The sequence below is a fragment of the Palaemon carinicauda genome, chromosome 5 (genome assembly GCF_036898095.1).
Source record: "Palaemon carinicauda isolate YSFRI2023 chromosome 5, ASM3689809v2, whole genome shotgun sequence".
NCBI classification, from domain to species: domain Eukaryota; kingdom Metazoa; phylum Arthropoda; class Malacostraca; order Decapoda; family Palaemonidae; genus Palaemon; species Palaemon carinicauda.
Genome location: NC_090729.1, coordinates 107,987,702 through 108,006,501, shown reverse-complemented (window position 1 = coordinate 108,006,501; position 18,800 = coordinate 107,987,702). Strand labels below are relative to the sequence as shown.

The following is an 18,800-nucleotide window of genomic DNA, read 5'->3' as shown; positions in this document are numbered from 1 at the left end:
GATTCTCTTAACGACCTCGGATCAGAGCCCAGGCGAAATCACACAAAGACAAGAGCTTGGCTCCGGCCGGGAATCGAACCCTGGTCGGCAAGCTTATATAGACAGTGACTAACCCACTTGGCCACGAATCTTTCTTCGTGGCCAAGTGGGTTAGTCACTGTCTATATAAGCTTGCCGACCAGGGTTCGATTCCCGGCCGGAGCCAAGCTCTTGTCTTTGTGTGATTTCGCCTGGGGCTCTGATCCCGAGGTCGTTAAGAGAATCCAGACATTAATATATCAAAAATATATATGGCTTTATTTGAATATGAAAAAACACGTAAAAATGTGCAAAATTTATCATATATATATATATATATATATATATATAAAAGTATATATATATATATATATATATGTGTGTGTGTGTGTGTGGTGTGTGTGAGTGTGTGTGTTATCATCACCTGCCGTCACTAGTCTACTGTAGAAAAACTGCCTCAGACATATCTTTTCACTTTCCACATCCTGTCTGTTTATGGTTTTTCTTAAAGATATCAAAGGTTATTATTCTTGGGGTTTGTTAGAAAATTGGCTAACAGCATATTTCCTAATCACCTGTGGTCTTCAAACTTCATTTGTAATACCAGCAACAAAGTGGAAGAAATACTACTTGAAATATGAAGTATTCTCATCATCTAAGCACATCCACACACGCAAATAAACCCACACGCACACGCACACACACATATATGTGTGTATAATATATATATATATATGTATATATATATATATATATATATATATATATATAGATATATATTCAGTCGTGACTTGTCCACTGCAGAACAAAAGCTCGGACATATCCTTCCATTTGCGTCTCTTTTATGGTCTTTGTATAACAGTTCACGCCTGCAAACTTTCTTAGTTCGCCAATCCATTGCCTTCTCTTTTCCTTTCTTTGCTTCTTTTGCAATCTTTAGGGGCCCATTTTGTTGTCCATCTATTATCTGTCCTTCTCATAATATGTCCTGCCCACGTCCATTTCTTTTTTCCTACATATTGGAATCTCATCTACTTTATTTTGCTCTCGTATCCAGGTTGCTCTTTTTCTGTGACTGATTTTATACCAATTATAATTCTTTCCATAGCTCTTTGAGTTTTAACTACCATATGTTTTAATGCTTTAGTAAGGCTCCAAGTTTTTTTATGCATAAGTTAAAAGTTGTAAGATCTGATTAAATACTTTTCTTTTCCGAGGACGGAGCATTTTACTTCGCATGAGCTCATTTGGTTTTATAAAAGCTCTCCATCCCATCTTTTAATTTCTTGTGTCCGGGGGAAACATTATTTTACTCTCTGTCCTAATAATGTTTATTCATTAACAATCTCTAGAGGTTTTCTATAACTTATTTGTTGTGCCTGCATTTCATTGAAGACTATCTTAGTTTTACTCATATTCTTTTTCAGTCCAACATTTCTTTTTTCTCTATTAAAATTTTCTATCATCTTTTGCAATTACTTCTGGGATTCACTACACACAATTATGTCATCTACAAATCTTAAATTGTTAAGGTATTCCCCATTAATATTAATTCCTACATTTTCACAATCTAAATTTTTCAAAACTTCTAAGCATGCTGTGAATAATTTAGTAGAGAGGGATGTCTCCCTGTCCATCTCCTTTCTCCAACGGAATTCTGTCACTATCTTTATGCAGTTTTAGGATTGCTGTACTTCCCGTATAGATAATATCACGTGTTATAACATAAGAGTCATATATTACAGTGTCTTTGAAGGCTTTCATTACTGCTAATGTTTAAATAAAGGCTTTCTCATAGTCCATAAATGCCATAAATAGTAGTTCGTCGTACTCTTAAATTTTCCATTAGGTGGTTAATTACATGGATATGGTCAGTTGTTGTATACCCTCTTCTAAAGGCTGCCTGCTGTCTTGGTTTAATAAAGTCCAGCTGTCTTTCGATTTACATACATACATATATATATATATATATATATAATTGAATATATATATATATATATATATATATATGTGTGTGTGTGTGTGTGTGTGTCAGTGTGTATGTATGTATGTATGTATGTATGTATGTATGTATGTATACACACACACATTATAGACTGGCCTACAAGGACCATAATCAGTGTAGATATACACACATATAGACTGGCATAGAAGGACCATATACAATATATATATATATATATATATATACACACATATATATATATATATATATATGTGTGTGTGTGTATATACAGTAGATGTATATATATGTGTATATATATATATATATATATGTGTGTGTGTGTATATACAGTAGATGTATATATATGTGTATATATAATATTATATATATATATAAACGAGAAATGCTTCAAAGGAATACTACAAACTGGTCACTGTAGTATTCATTCCTTAACCTCTTGATTGCGAATAAGTCCCCTACGAAGAGACCACCATAGCATGAACCATTTCTCGGATTTAAACATAAAGCTTATGAACAGTAAGTCATACATTGTATGTTGCGTAAATGACAACGGTTTTATGCTTTCCAACAATTGTTTTGTCAGTCATTTCAGTACTGTTTCTGCAACTTTTTTATTTTTCCTTTTCAATTTCCAAAAAAAAAAAATAGTTTATTTTATAGTTATCTATCTCAAAATCGTCTGTTCTTTAAGCCCTTGTATGATTGAAAATATAATAAAAAAGGAACTTACAAAAATTTGCTATTCATATGTTGACAAAATTATTATTTAACGTAACTATAAAAGTTTTAGCATGCTTTTTAAATGTTTAATTACTTTCAATTTAGAAAAACTGGTATCGCAATATTAGCTTTAAGAATAAATTACAATCCTCATTACTCCTATTTATTGAAAATTTACGAGGAAAAGAAAGAAAAGTAAATAGTAACAGAGAACGGAGTGACTGACAATAAATTGTATTTCGTCTTCAAGGGCTCCTAAATATCCCAGAAGACAGGACGAAATGAGGTGTCAAACAAAGCATGGAAAGGATGACAGGAGTAATTTGTTCTGGACGAGAGAGAGAGAGAGAGAGAGAGAGAGAGAGAGAGAGGAGAGAGGGGGGGGTGTCTTCCTGATGGAGACATGTTTGAAGTTTAAAGCTGCTTTGCCCTTTAAAAGTGTCTTCAATTTTCCCATTGGCTTAGAGAAGGAAATCACAACTGTTATTTCTTCAGGGTAAACAGAATCAGCTTATGCTATTAGTAACTTAGTGATCATCATTCACACCTAAACACACACATATACAAAATTGTAAACAATAAAGGATAGTTTAATATTTTATTGAAGTGTTTTTCTCTTGTAAACCAGAATAGATCATTGAGATTGTCTTTTAATCATAACCTCAATCTTATCCACATTTAGCCTCAATCCACAACTCTCCAAAGTCTCTTGCAACTCTACAACCCTTCTCTCTAAGTCTTCCTCATTTTCAGCTGTAATCACCAAATCATTTGCTTACAGCAACTCCCACAACTTCATTTCTGATCTCTTCACTTAGCAATCCAAGGCCAGCACAAATAAAAAATAATGAGCTTAATGCAGACCCCTGCTGTAATCCAAAACTAACTTAAAATGGTTCGTTTTTGTCCCTGAGAACTTGATAAGAATGGTAGATATGATGTACATAACATCTACCATCCTCCTCCCCATCGCATCCGTTATCTTCCTCAATCATCTCGTTAGTGTATCAACATTCCAAGTATCTACACTGATTTTTAAATCTGTCACCAGTTTCTCTGCTGCGAGGGTTTTGGTGGCCTGGTGGTAACGTCCTTGACTGGTGATTGCCAGACTGGAGTTCAAGCCCCGCTTAAACTCGTTAGTTCATTCTGTCGCTGCAACCTCCTCGTCCTTGTGAGCTAAGGAAGGGGGTTTGTGGGTGCCTATAGGTCTATCTGCTGAGTCATCAGCAGCCATTGCCTGGACCTCCTTGATCCTAGCTTAGCTGATGAGGCCATTGTCCTGTTTGACAGGGTAATGTCACAGTCCCTTGCCTCTGCCATTCATGAGCGGCCATTAAACCTTCAAACTCGTAAACTCTGCGTTACCCCTCATCCATTCATCTTGCCAGTAGGGATCCTGACATGTGTTGCTTTGAGGGGAGGGCCTAGCCCCATCCACATTTCCAATAACATTAACCATGGTTTATAATTTGACAAAAGGTTTTCACAATTACATGCCCTTGTAGTTATCAACCACAGTTATTGGCAGTGGACCTAGCCTTTTGCTAAAAAGCAAGACTACAAGACAGCAGCTGTCCTTCTTTTAGTCGCTTTCTATGACATGCATGATATACGGTTGTAGTATTCTTACACCTCTACCTCTCCTGCTGGCACCTATCAGAGAGCCTCCAGTTTAGACGTAGCTTAGGCCATCGGTGTTGTCATTTCATTGAGATATAGATTTGTCCCTCCATCTGATGACTGGGAAATTATGTCGGTTGACGTGTTAGTTTACGGGCAGCATTGAGCAAGAGCTCGTGGCCTGCCCCTTCAGTGTAGATCGTTCTAAAACGAAAAAACGAACGAACGAACGACATACCAGTCTCCTCAGTCAAGATACCCCAAAATGACCAATGTGTGAAAGCCCTTCTAACAAAAGTAGCCAGCACTGAATACGTATCACTCACCGGGCGCTTGTCGAGCCCACTGAGGTACAATTCCATGTATGGCTTCAAGGATATTGAATTGGGTTGTCATATATGGATTGCAGAGCTTGAGCACCATCTTGGGTCTACTTGCAGGGAAGTGAGGACTGAAAATTCTTTTAGAGTTCTGCAAAGGGCTTTAGGATTATTTTCAGATTTCTAATTCGGATTGGATAAGGATAGGGAAGTGGGGAATATGGGGAAAGGAAGAGTACCCCTGAATACAATCCAGTTTATAGCCCGAAGGCAGGTACTCGGGATGGGAAAGAATAAGGAAAAAGGGAAGAGTAGTACAGGAGAAGAATAAAAGAGAGGGGCAGACCCTCATGCAATGTTAGATAGTATTTGAAGCAGTTTGAGAAAAGAAAAGACAGGCAGGGAGAGGAAAGGTTTTTTGGTTCTGTGTCTAGCCCTTGCTGCAGGAGCCTGCTCTTCCGACACCTACTTCGATGGTTAAAAAAGGTATGATTGTTATTTCTAATTGCATGAAGATATCTAGGCAGAAGTGGCACATATATTACTCCATGTTCCTGAAATTCTGGGTTTCTAATGTTCTGTTCATAGAGGCCACTTTTTTAAAAGCTTCTAATAGGCTCCTTATGATTTTATCTTCCTGGAAGTCAAGTTTTCTAATGTTCTGTTGAAAGGGTCTCCTTTTAAAAGGATTCTAATAGGTTCCTGAGGGTTGAAGGTGGGGTATCAACCCTAGGGCTATCATCCATATAAAATCTTCTGTGGATGAGATGACTTTCATATCGACCACTGACATATTTATGGCAAGGCTTTAGACATCCAGAGGAAAGTATGCTAATGAAGAGGGAGCCTTCAAGATCCTGCAGGAAATTTGCTAACAATTGGAAACACGTGTCAATATGTAACATGGGGATTAGTAGTTTCATAGCCCTTAAAAACCCACATTCCATTTGTTTCCAAAACCATAACTTCATTAAGAAAAGGTGCTACCTAAGTTAGTGCGAAATTATAAGGCATACTAATCATAAGGACTGCCTGTTTATTTCCCTGTTAATCACGTTACCGCACATTGTGATAATTATGGAAGGTGATGACTCAATCATATAAACACATCGTACCGCAAGTGTTTCATACACGCTCATACAATGTAATGCCATTGTTTTTTTTTATCTCTCGCTCTACCCCACACAAAAATTCTAACAAACTAAAACATGCGATGGCAAGCTTAAACATGTTGTTCATCGGTGTGGGAGAAAGTGATAGATGAAAAAGCAATAACATTACATTTTAATGTTATTACTATTCCTATAATATTCTATTTTTCAATTGTTTCCTTTCCTTACTGGGCTATTTCCAATGTTGGATCCCCTGGGCTTATAGCATCCTGCTTTTCCAACTAAGGTTTTAGCTTAGTAATAATAATAATAATAATAATAATAATAATAATAATAATAATAATAATAATAATAATAATAATAATAATGATAGTAATAATAATAATGAGCATGTATGAAACACATAAGGTGCATGCTGCAGTAAGTGTTTCAATTGCCACATTAAGTTTCATTTGCATCCCAGAGGGTTACTGAATCTGAAAAAAAAAAAAAAAAAAAAAAAAAAAAAAAAAAAAAAAAAAAAAAAATATATATATATATAAATTGGGCAATAGACCTGCCAATGGGATCGTTAAGGTCACTCTTTGCTGTCATGGATATTAAAATTCATGAAAACATAAAGGTGTGATTTAAAAAATATATTTTAAAAACCACATTCATTCATTAATGCGTACTCTTTATACAAAGGAATCAGGTTAAAAAAAAAATCATATTTCATTAACTCTCTTAATCTCATTCCTGCACAAAACGAAATATCATAAGCCCCAGTCGCTTAAGAGGACATCATAATTAATTCATCCTATATCGACAATTTAAAAACATTTTATCATATAATTAAATAAATTTTCTTTCCATTGAATTAGTTTTTTACATTTTTTATATATTTTTTTTAATAATAAAAGAAAATTACTATACATTAAATAAATCCTATGGAGCAGACGGAGCAAAAATCCGCAGATGAGATTCAAAGGGTTGAAATGACTGATTTCAGATATATGTAACAACTGAAACATTAAAGACTGATATACCACCTGAGTGGTATTTTCTATGTAGACTAGAATATTTCACTCGGCACACCAGAATATGCTCAACTGACAGTACTCTGTCACGATGAACATGCGCTCACTCCTATCATCTAAAATATATTTCTATGTGAGGTAGATATGACTTATCCTCAGTCCACAATGTTAAAAAAAAAAAAAAAAAAAAAAAAAAAATCTGAAATAAATTTTCCAGGCATTTACATTTTGAAAACGTATCTATTGACGTAAAAGAGTGATATTGCGGTCACCAACCTTTAAAAGATAATAATAAAGTAGGGTAAAAATTATTGTCGCCTGTATTTTACTGAAATATGGCTGAGAACCGTATATTTTTAGGGAGAATTTCTGATTAACAATACGGGTTTTTTAGCAGTGCAGTTGAAATAACTTTAGTCGTCTAGCTGCTAAAAGAAAATTTAAGGCAGTTATTAACACCGGCCCTGATGCTTTTATTTTCCATCTTACTGGCGAGCAGAGGAGATAGCCACCCCTCTTCCCATTTCCTGAAAATATCAAATCTAATATGTCTCTTCTTACCTGAGTGGGGAACTCTTTTCTTTCCCTAAATGTTACCTCGAATAAATATAGTAACCTATAAGTGAAGTATCTTAGAGGTAATTTGAAGATTGCTGATGATGAGTGTTATAGAGGATAAGTATGTTAGATTATTAGGTATTTTTATGTTAGAAGTAAAGATGTGTTTGTAGATTTTAGGCTGTAGAATAACTATACTCAATTTTTTTAATGAGGCGCATTTGCACTGACTCGTAGCGATGCCCTTTTAGCTCGGAAGAGTTTCCTGCTATCTGATTGGTTAGAATGATCTCGTCCTACCAATCAGCGATCAGGAAATTTTTCCGAGCCAAAAGGGCACCCTTGCGAGTCGGTGCAAATCTGCCTCACTAAAGAGAATTGACTATAGCTTAGTTTATAGAAGGGACAGAAAATGGCTATGGTGTCTCCTTGGCTGTTTGATATTAGAGTATTTCGGATAAAGTGATGCAAAATGTTAGAGAAAGGATATTAGAGTTTCCTAATTGTTCTTTTTATTATTACTTGCTAAGCTACAATCCTAGTTGGAAAAGCAGTATGCTATAAGCAGAGGGGCCCCTACAGGGAAATAAGCCCAGTGAGGAAAGGAATCGAGGAAAAATAAAATATTTTAAGAACAGTAACATAAAGATAAATATTTTCTGTGTAAACTATTAAAACTTAACAAAACGAGAGGAAGAAAAATAAGATATAATAGTGTACCCGAGTGTACCCTCAAGCCAGAGAACTCTAACCCAAGACAGCGGAAGACACTAGCTTGGTGGTTAATCAAGTTACTTAGGTCAGAACCTGGTATAAAATAACAAGAGGTTAACTATCATCCATTCCAATGAGATTTCATTATCTGAATATGAGAAGGGTATTCCCTTAGGAGAAAGAGAGGTTGTTGTTTACAGGAATGATTAATGATGTTATCGTTGGAAATACTTTGTAATGATATGATTCCACAGATCCTGATCATGTTTTTGTATTTCCTTAAATTTATCTGCAAAATCAATGTGACACCAGCAAATCTAAGGTGCATCAAGCAGTCTTCTTGTACTGAACCTCCTTTGTCACCTAATTCAATAGATAAAATAGTAGGTAATTCCTTAATGCTATAGACATAGTGAGATTTGTCTTTGCCTCTTTAAAGATACATCTTAACATCATAGTCAAAAATCCGAAAGTCCTTTTCATAGATGGCATACAATGCTGTCATTTGTTCTGCACTCAGTTGTCTGAAGTAGAATTCTGTGACTGTGCTGTAGACGGTGTGCGAGGAATGCAGTTTATGAGGTTTAATCACCGACACTAGACCTTCAATCTGAAGAAAAAGATTTAATTTTAGCATATCCTTTTTTTTTTAGATTGTTTCACTCTGAATATATATATATATATATATATATATATATATATATATATATATATATATATATATATATATATATATATATATATATATATATATATATATGATAGATTTTGCACATTTAGACATGCTTTTTTACATTCAAATAAAGTCATATTTTGTCCCGAGGTCGATAAGAGAATCCAGACATTTATGTATCAAAATGTATGTGTTATGTGAATATATATATATATATATATATATATATATATATATATATATATATATATATATATATATATATATATATATATATATATATATATATAAACGCCAACAACAAAGGCATCCGTCTCTAGTCCACTGCAGGACAAAGACCTCAGGCATGTCCTTTGTCAAGTCTGGGGTTTGGTCATTTTCATCACCACGCTGGCCACCGCAGATTGGTGATGGTGTGAGACTTTAAGTCTGACCGCTGACCAGAACACCTACTTGGGGTCCTCATATAAACACCAAAGGATAAGGTAAAAGTGTCACTTGAATTACTGAGTAAATCACCCTTTCAAAAGAAGAGTAAGTATCTAATTTATGTTGATATTAACTTAATTGATGAAGCAAGTCAGTTTTATGATAAACCTAAAGCTAAGATCCAACATGATAAAGACTATTAGACAAACTAAGATTGGATTTAAAGATTCTAGACCTCAACTATAGCAGGACAATCTATTTCCTCTCATGTGTAACATCAGTAAGTACCACTTACCTCATTAACAAGAAAGGCCTCATCCTGATCAAGCGTTTCGAAGCGCAGGATGTAATCGAACTTGGTTTGACAAGGTGAACAGAATTGGTAGTAAGGCGCCCAGTGCTCGTCTGGTGCTTTTCCATTGCGATGTTCTTCTATAACATAGTCTATAAATGCGGGGAACGATGGCTTGCAATTATGAAGCCGTTTGCCCTGGATTCCGTAGGTCTTCTGGATGTAACAGCGCAGCGGTCTGGAGAATTTAGGATCGTCAAAGCTCTAAAAGGGAGTATTCAGACGCTTTGGGGGGAGAGGAATGATGTTTACATAGCCCTGAAGGAAACTGATACCATAAGTAATTTGTATTCCTTGGCAAAGGTATTTTACAACGTATGGAAAATGATCAACTCAATTATGAGAAAATAGAAAAACGATTAATAAATCATTTTATTATTATTATTATTATTATTATTATTATTATTGTTGTTGTTGTTGTTGTTGTTGTTGTTGTTGTTGTTGTTGTTATTATTATTATTGTTGTTGTTGTTGTTATTGTTATTATTATTATTATTATTATTATTATTATTGTTACTAGTATTATTATTATTATTATTATTATCATTATTATTATTATTATTATTGTTATTATTATTATTATTATTATTATTGTTGTTGTTGTTGCTTTAGGGCACATTCTGGCACGCTATTCCATCTTATTTCTCTTCCTCTTCTTTGTTTTAAGTTTTTATACTTTATATATGAAATATTTATTTTAATGTTAATGTTCTTAAAACATTTTATTTTTCCTTGTCAAGTGAATGTTAATTCTAATAGCCAGGCCTTCTCCATCAGGAGGCTCAATACTACACATTATTATAGAAGTTTTATTCCAGCTGTGACCAAGTTCTGGAATGATCTTCCTAATCGGTAGAATTTCAAAAATTCAAAGTTGAAGCAAATGTCTTTAGTTTTTAGTTTACATATAAAATATCTGTTTTGATGTTGCTACTGTTTGTGAAATATTTTATTGTTAATTTTTCCTCATATCGTTTATTTATTTCCTTATTTCCTTTTTTCACTGCGCAATTTTTTCCTATTGGAGCCCTTGCGCTTATAGCATCTTGCTTTTCCAACTAGGGTTGTAGCTAATAATAATAATAATAATAATAATAATAATAATAATAATAATAATAATAATAATAATGACATATTTTTCTTGTACATTCCTTTGGATTTTATCTAATTGAGACATTCCTTTCAAACCTTAGTTCACGTCACTCACCAAGAGTACCATCTTATAATTATTCCCATTCTATTCCAGAAATTTCAATTCCATCAGTTTCTTATGACATTAGTTTCACTAACAAAAGACATATTTAGAGGAACCTTTTCGTTCCCTTTAATCCCTCCAAATTACTCAAAATCAATTAATCATTGCCTTCAGAATTTACTTGTGAAATATTGTCTTTTTACTTAGTGTATAGACATGAATTGTTTTCCCTACCCCAAGACAGAGGGAAGACTATGGTACAGAGGCTATGTCACCAATAAAAACTAGAGAACAAGGGTTTGATTTTGCAGTGTCCATCTCCTAGAAGAGCTGCTTACCATAGCTAAAGAGTCTCTTCTACCCTTAGCAAGAGGAATGTACCCAATCAATAACTGCAGTGCATTAGTTAACCCCTTAACCGACGAAGATTTGGTTGGCGATTTTAATCTTGTTAGCTGTATGAGGACAGAGGAAAATATTGAAAAAATAGGCCAGACTATTTGGTGTATGTGTAGGCAATGGAGAATGGTATTCAACGATATTACACTTAAATGTATCCGAAAGATTATGTATGGTGGCAATATCCATATATCTTTCAAAAGTAAGATTAAAACTGCCATAAGTAAAATGTAACGGTAGGAGGTTGGACAGGGCACCAACCACCCCTTGAGATACTACTACGAGAGAATTATGCGGTCCTTTGACTGACCAGACAGTACTACATTGGATCCTTCTCTCTGGTTATGTTTAATTTTTCCTTTGCCTACACACACACACACACGCACACACACACACACACACACCGAATAGTCTGGCCTATTCTTTACATATTCTATTCTGTCCTCATACAACTGACAACACTAAGATTACCAAAGAATTCTTCTTCACCCAAAGGGCTACTGCACTGTAATTATTCAGTAGCCACTCTCCTCTTGTTAAGGGTAGAAGAAGCTCTTTAGCTATGGTAAGCAGCCCTTCTAAGAGGAAGACACTCCAAAATTAAACCTTTGTTCTCTAGTCTTGGGTAGTGCTATAGCCTCTGTAACCTGGTCTTCCACTGTCTTGGGTTAGAGTTCTCTTGCTTGAGGGTACACTAGAGCACACTATTCTATCTTATTTCTCTTCCTCTTGTTTTGTTAAAGTTTTTATAGTTTATATATGAGATACTTATTTTAATGTTGTTGTTATGGAAATATATTATTTTTCCTTGTTTACTTTCCTCACTGAGCTATTTTCCCTGTTGGAGCCCTGGGCTTATAGTATCCTGCTTTTCCAACTAGGGTTATAGCATAGCAATTAATAATAATAACAATAATAACGACTATAGTCTACACATAAGATATTCTTAATTAAATCAGAAGGTTTGATATTTACTTGCCTATAGAAAGCCTGTCTTGAGGATTCAATCTTGTCCCTGAAAGCCGAAAGGAGTCTTTCGAAAGGATTGCGGACGATAATGAAGGAAGAAAAGTCCTCCCTTCCGAGGAAAGACTTCAGTTCCTCAACAGAGGGTCTCTTGTATACATTGTGTCTGAGGAAGTCGATAAGGGGCGTTTTTGTTTTCCTCATCTCTTTATCTGTATAGCCGGCCATCAGCAAGAAGTTATATAACCAAGAACTCGAAGCGGCTTTGAAAATGTTACACCATATCAGCTTGAACTTCTCACTGATGAGAAATTCCTTACTATTGATAGGTTTTGTCTGTTCAGGTAAAGTTAAGATTTCTTTGCAATTATCAAGTACTCGCTGCCGGCGGGCTATTAATCGGTCCTTCATTGTTGTCATGTTGATGGGGGCATAAGATGCCCTCTCTATATCAGCTGCCCATCGAGAGTCTTTGAACATCACGCCCGGAGGATTAAATCCAGCTAGCTGCCATCTGCTACTGGAGGCAACAGGTTGCATCCTTTGAATCAATTCTCGTCGAATACTTTCACCAGTCTGGAAACAATTAGAAAAAAAAAATAAAACTTACAGTGATATAATCGAAAGGGTATAGTAAAAAAAAGCTAGCATTTACCCTCTTAAAACAAGAGTCGATATATATGGTTGTAAATATAACTAAATCCTTTAAAATTTTAGCAATATAACTAAATCCTTAGAAATTTTCGCTGAAGCTTTTGAATCAATTCCCGTTCATACCTTCACCTGTATGAAAACAATTAAAAAAAAATAAAATTTACAGTGATATAATGGAAGACGTATAGTAAAAACAAGCTAGCATTTACCCTTGTTAAACGAAAGCCAAAATATATGGCTAAAAATAAAACTAAATCCTTAGAAATTTTGGAAATTGGTAAAGGAATAATATTTTCATTGATATGATTCCTTAACCCAGATATTTGAGGTACCATTTCTTAGTGACCCTGTTCAAAAAAAAATAAAAAAAAAAAATACACAAAATCATCCAAGTGAATTAGACATTAAACAATCCTTTTTTTATTTTAATTTTTAGTTTAAAGAATGTAATAAGGGATTCATTCTTATAGTTGAATATGCACAATTGTAATTAAATTTTTTGTCTTTTGTAACTCAAGACACAACAAAGCAGAGTTGGCAATGAAAATCACGAAATCCGATAAGGGCAAGTTTGGTTATGTTCATGAGAGAAACCCTTTCTATTTTAAATTATATTTAAATTCAGCTGCGATTAAGATTATAGTTCATTTATCAAATTTAAGAAATAAATAATCAGTGTCCTACATCCTGGGCATTACAAGATTAAATTATATTTCTTTCAACTCTTAGAGTTCTCTTGCTTGAGGGTACTCTTCGGCACGCTGTTCTATCTCATTTCTCTCCTCTGTTTTTTTAAGTTTTTATAGTTTATATAAGAAAGATATCATTTAATTTTCTTACTATTTTGAGTATATTTTATTTTGAATATTTATTACTTCGCTTGTAGTTTTTTTTTTTTTTATTCCCTTGTTTCCTTTCCTCACTGGGCTTATTTTCCATGTTGGGGCCCTTGGGCTTATAGCATCTTGCTTTTACAATTAGTGTTGTAGCTTAGCTTTTGATAATAATAATAATAATAATAGTAATAATAATAATAATAATAATAATAATAATGATAATGATAATAATAATAATAATAATAATAATAATAATAATAATAATAATAATAATAATTCTGTTTCTTGGCATTGTTAGATGAGAAGGCTCGTTGGACAGACAGGTTAAAACTCCCAACATATACTACTGTGCATTTTCTAATATGGCTATATTTCTGTCTGATTGTGAATGATCAGTTATATTCTAAGTTTAATGTTGTACCGGAAGACCAACATTTTTTTTTTTTTTTTAATATCAAAATTCTGTTGTTTAGAATTAATAGGTAATGTTTTGTAATTATGATTGACAGCAATGCTAATGAAGTATCAATATCAAATATTAAGGCAGATTCTTAAGCGTCTAGCAAATAAAATAATTTTGTATTCTATTGATACATTAGAAACTGTTGGTTTAGTTAACACTAACAACACTTGGCTTACGTCAATGACAGAATGATTCCCAATTTCAGTTTTTGTAACAAAAAACTTACTTGGTTAATATTTAGTGAAATTATCACCACAAGAATAACCAGCAAAACGTAGAAGCAAATCTTTTTGAGGCTCTTCACAACCACGGACGAGGCAAAGGGGAACCAGTGCATGATATCTTCGATCAGGGACAAATGCTAATCAGTCGCTGCGAAAATAAGAAAAAAAGAGGAAAATTGAATTATTGCATCCTCTAGAACATGCATGGTCATCATTTATCACATATAATCAAACATATAATCACAAATTCAAACTTACAGCATATGTTTTTATGTTCAGCAGGCTAACATAAGTCTTCTTATAGTTTATACTTGAAATATCTGTTTTGATGTTGTTACTGTTTTTAAAATATCTTATTAATTGTTTATTATTTCTCATATCGTTTATTTATTTCATTATTTCCTTTCATCACTGGGGTATTTTTCCCTGTTGGAGCCCTTGGGCTTATAGCATCTTGCTTTTCCAACTAGGGTTGTAGCTTAGCTAATAATAATAATAATAATAATAATAATAATAATAATAATAATAATAATAATAATGTATGTACGTGTTATGTAATATATGTAATATCTAGGTTTATATACACAAAAAAACCTTTCATCACTGGGGTATTTTCCCTGTTGAAGCCCTTGGGCTTATAGCATCTTGCTTTTCCAACTAGGGTTGTAGCTTAGCTAATAATAATAATAATAATAATAATAATAATAATAATAATAATAATAATAATAATAATAATAATAATAATAATAATGTATGTACGTGTTATGTAATATATGTAATATCTAGGTTTATATACACAAAAAACTATGTAATCTTTATATACATATAGATGAAAAATTCTAATTTTGTAATTAAAATAATGCAACCTAAAGGCATGTACTAATCAGGTATCACTACATGTAATCCTTATACAAAAATATCAAGAAACCTTGAAACAGTGATTGATGAAACAAACCCTTGATTTGGCATGATTTAAAAATAGGCTATACGGTACAACAGTTCATACCACATAGAGTTTTATCATACAGTAAACATTGGTGAAAAGAGTCACTGTATACAAAGCAATAGTTTGTGGATTCCCTTTTTAAGATAAACAAGCGATTTTGCAGTAATGTACCAGTTTAGCCTAGATTGGTTGAAAGTTTACAAGAGGTAGTAGGTTGGCCTGGGCATCAACCACCTGTTGAGATACTACTGCAAGAGAAGTATTAGTTACTTCGACTGGCCAAACATTACTAAAATGGATCTCTTTCTCTGGTTATGGCTCATTTCTTCCTTCACATGCACCGAATAGTCTGGCTTAGTCTAACCACATAGCACAACTCTTAGAACAGTTGACAAGGGAACTTATATGGGAGTTTGCTCTTGATCTTCCTCCTCATCGACCAAGTTGTTTTCCATCCTCATTTTCTATTCGATGTAACCTTCATATAGGAAGAATTTTTGGTAAATGTTTTCTTGAGACTTATGGTCATTGCTCTCCTTCTTGTAGAGGGAATGACAGTATTCACTCCCAAACTGGGATCTTCAGGGTAGGTCAAGTGGAGTAAGAGTGATGTGACAATTACCATTGTTATACTGGGTGCAGGCGATTTGTCCATCCCATACTAAGCGCTAACACCATAAGACTGGGGAGGGGGAGTCATATGTGCCCATTTTTCCCTTTCCTGCTTGGTATAAGGGAGGAAGCTTTCTCACTCTTAGTGCACAGCTCCGTATGGAATTCACCTGCAAACTGGCATATTTGTGGTCGGTTATCTATCATGAGCGCGGTGCGACAGCCATGGCCATTCCACCTGCCATTAGTCCTCAAGCCATTGCAGAATTTTGACACCAATCAATAATTTCGGGGCTGGTCAGGTTAATGATTCTATCTGGCTCCAAAACCAACTCAGTCAGCTATAGATGTTGAGGATATGCTGTCATTAGAAGCTATAAGGAGGATTTGTTGTCTGCATAACTTTTTGTGTCGATAACAGATGATCAGTTCCTCCATTGATCAATCACCCTATCTTTCCAAGGGGGGAGGAGTCCTTACTCTCACCCCCTTACCTCCAGGTTCCTGGAAGACTCTCTGTCCTTTTCTATCAATGGCACTAAGGTGCACTGAAAGATAAGATAGTAAAGCCTGACGATTCAAACCACTGTGCTAACTAGAAAGGGAGGTTGATCCCAGAGGTCCTTTAAAACTACAGCCTAAACACCCTAAACCTTACCTATTATTAATTCTATTATACACTGTTTCTAAGGTAAAGGTGTCTGATATCAGTTCCAGTTTCACTAGAACAGATGCTCACCAGAACGTAAGCCAGGTAAGCCCAAAACCCCACAGTGGTCCCCAACCACCCACTTTGGTGCGAATCACAGCAGTGGCCTCCCCAGTAAACAGCTTAAACTCACGGTCCCGGGCGAGGATTGGTCTGCTGCCATGCAAATGCTAGGCGAACACGTTACCACTGTACTAGTTAGGAGGCAAAATTTTGTTTGTCGTTTACATTATAAATAGCTTTGAGAATAAAGAAATTCAATTAATGAACAAGTTCCATTCACTATACTCAATTATTTTTAATGGGGCGCATTTGCACCGATTCACAGGGATGCCCTTTTAGCGCGGAAAAGTTTCCTATTAGATGATTGGTTGGGGCAAAATAATTCTAACCAATGAGCTAGTAGGAAATTTTTCCAAGCTAAAAGGCACTCATGCGAGTCGGTGCAAATGCGCCTCATTAAAAAAAATTTACTATAGTATAAATTTTCATGTTAAATGGTCCTTATATATCTCAAAGATCTTAGAAATGTTAGTCCAGATTATTTAGAGAATTAAGATGAATGGAAGCAAGAGTAATATTATAGTTTCATAATATCTCAGGTAAGGGTTTGAGATTAGATAATGGATTTCCAAATTGCTTTTGATAAGGAGATTACCAGTATCAAAATAATCTCGTACTGATTTTGAGATTATTGTTATCATTTTCACAGTAGCTGTCTTGAGATGCTAAGATCATTAGATTTTAACTATGGTTCGTGATACACTGGGAAGCAAGAAAAGATATTGCAAGAGGAGATATAGGAAGGAGTATATAAGTATTTAGCTGTCATATATATATATATATATATATATATATATATATATATATATAATATATATATATATATATATATATTATATATATATATATATATATATATATATATATATATATATATATATATTTATATGTAAATACATATTTTACACACACACACACACACACACACACACACACATATATATATATATATATATATATATATATATATATATATAATATATATAAATATATATATATATAAATATATATATATATATATATATATATATATATATATATATATATGTATATATATGACTGCTAAATATGTGTGTGTGTGTATATATATATATATATATATATATATATATATATATATATATGTGTGTGTGTGTGTGTGTGTGTATATATATACACACATATATATATATATATATATATATATATATATATATATATATATATATATATATATATATATCCAATTGTATCTCTATCTATCTTCACAACATCTACACCAATTAATCCTAAATGTTTACTGCGTATGCACAGAAAGTAAATTGAAAGAAATGTCGACTAAAAGAAAGACAAATTTCATATCTCATTTTTAAAAAAGCTAATATATCTCTATAAAGCGAAGGTCATTGATGCAAAGTATATACGTAAATGAAATATGTGCAACGTTTTTCACGAAACGACGAAAGAGATAACTCGATTGCTTTTTAATTTCAGGTATAAATGATTTGATTGCGTAAACGTTTGAAGTTTTTCACATCCAGTAAAATAAATCAATTACAAAATTTTAAACGATTTATAAAAGTTAGATAGAGCTTGGGTAATCCACCGGACAGTTACTGTATTTCAGTTGCTGTGGCCTGATTGGTAACGTCTCTGCCTGGTGTTTCCCAGTCTGGGGTTCGAGTCCCGCTCAGACTCGTTAGTGCCATTAATGTCTGCAACCTTACCATCCTTGTGAGCTAAGGTTGGGGGGGGGGGGTTTTCGAGGAGCCTATAGGTCTATCTGCTGAGTCATCAGCAGCCACTGCCTGGCCCTCCCCGTTCCTAGCTTGGGTGGAGAGGAGGCTTGGGCGCTGATCATATGCATATATGGTCAGTCTCTAAGGCATTGTCCTGATTGCTAGGGCAATATCAATGTCCCTTGCCTCTGCCATTCATGAGCGACCTTTAAACCTTTAAACCTAATCATAAACTAAAAAATATGAGAATTATTGTTATTGAACATTCCATACCTTACCTTACACAAACTGGACAACATTAAATCCTGTTGACACACAAGACACATGTTCATCTGACATTTAGAACAGACTAACAGACATCTCGCGTAGTCCTCGTAAGTAGTTCAACGTTATCAGTGGTATTTTACTTATGATAAGATTACAGACATTATTATGGAAGCCACATTCTCAAGAGCAAGTTTTTATTACAAAATGTTATCATTATTATTATTATTATTATTATTATTATTAT

The 18,800-nt window shown here is 33.9% G+C and overlaps 1 protein-coding gene across 2 annotated transcripts; it reads right to left on the bottom strand.

Annotated features, from left to right (window-relative positions):
• Window positions 1-8,111: 8,111 nt before the first annotated feature.
• Window positions 8,112-18,645, bottom strand: LOC137640502 (carbohydrate sulfotransferase 11-like). Of its 2 annotated transcripts, none has more exons than XM_068373032.1 (5): window positions 18,568-18,645; window positions 14,244-14,389; window positions 12,078-12,640; window positions 9,448-9,682; window positions 8,112-8,660 (listed from the first exon to the last, which is right to left on the bottom strand). In XM_068373032.1, exons 2-5 carry the CDS (start codon window positions 14,352-14,354, stop codon window positions 8,484-8,486), a joined length of 1,086 nt encoding a protein of 361 aa, XP_068229133.1. In that variant the 5' UTR covers window positions 14,355-14,389; window positions 18,568-18,645; the 3' UTR covers window positions 8,112-8,483. The 2 variants fall into 2 exon arrangements, with proteins under 2 accessions (XP_068229133.1, XP_068229134.1); XM_068373033.1 differs by having other exon boundaries at window positions 18,563-18,626.
• Between the last annotated feature and the right edge of the window lie 155 nt (window positions 18,646-18,800).

Coding starts and splice junctions, on each gene's coding strand:
- LOC137640502 (XM_068373032.1), bottom strand. CDS start 14,354: ATGCACTGGTTCCCCTTTGCCTCGTCCGTGGTTGTGAAGAGCCTCAAA. Junction 12,641..14,243: donor TTTCACTAAATATTAACCAA/GTAAGTTTTTTG, acceptor AATTGTTTCCAG/ACTGGTGAAAGTATTCGACG. Junction 8,661..9,447: donor AGGCCTTTCTTGTTAATGAG/GTAAGTGGTACT, acceptor CTTTTTCTTCAG/ATTGAAGGTCTAGTGTCGGT.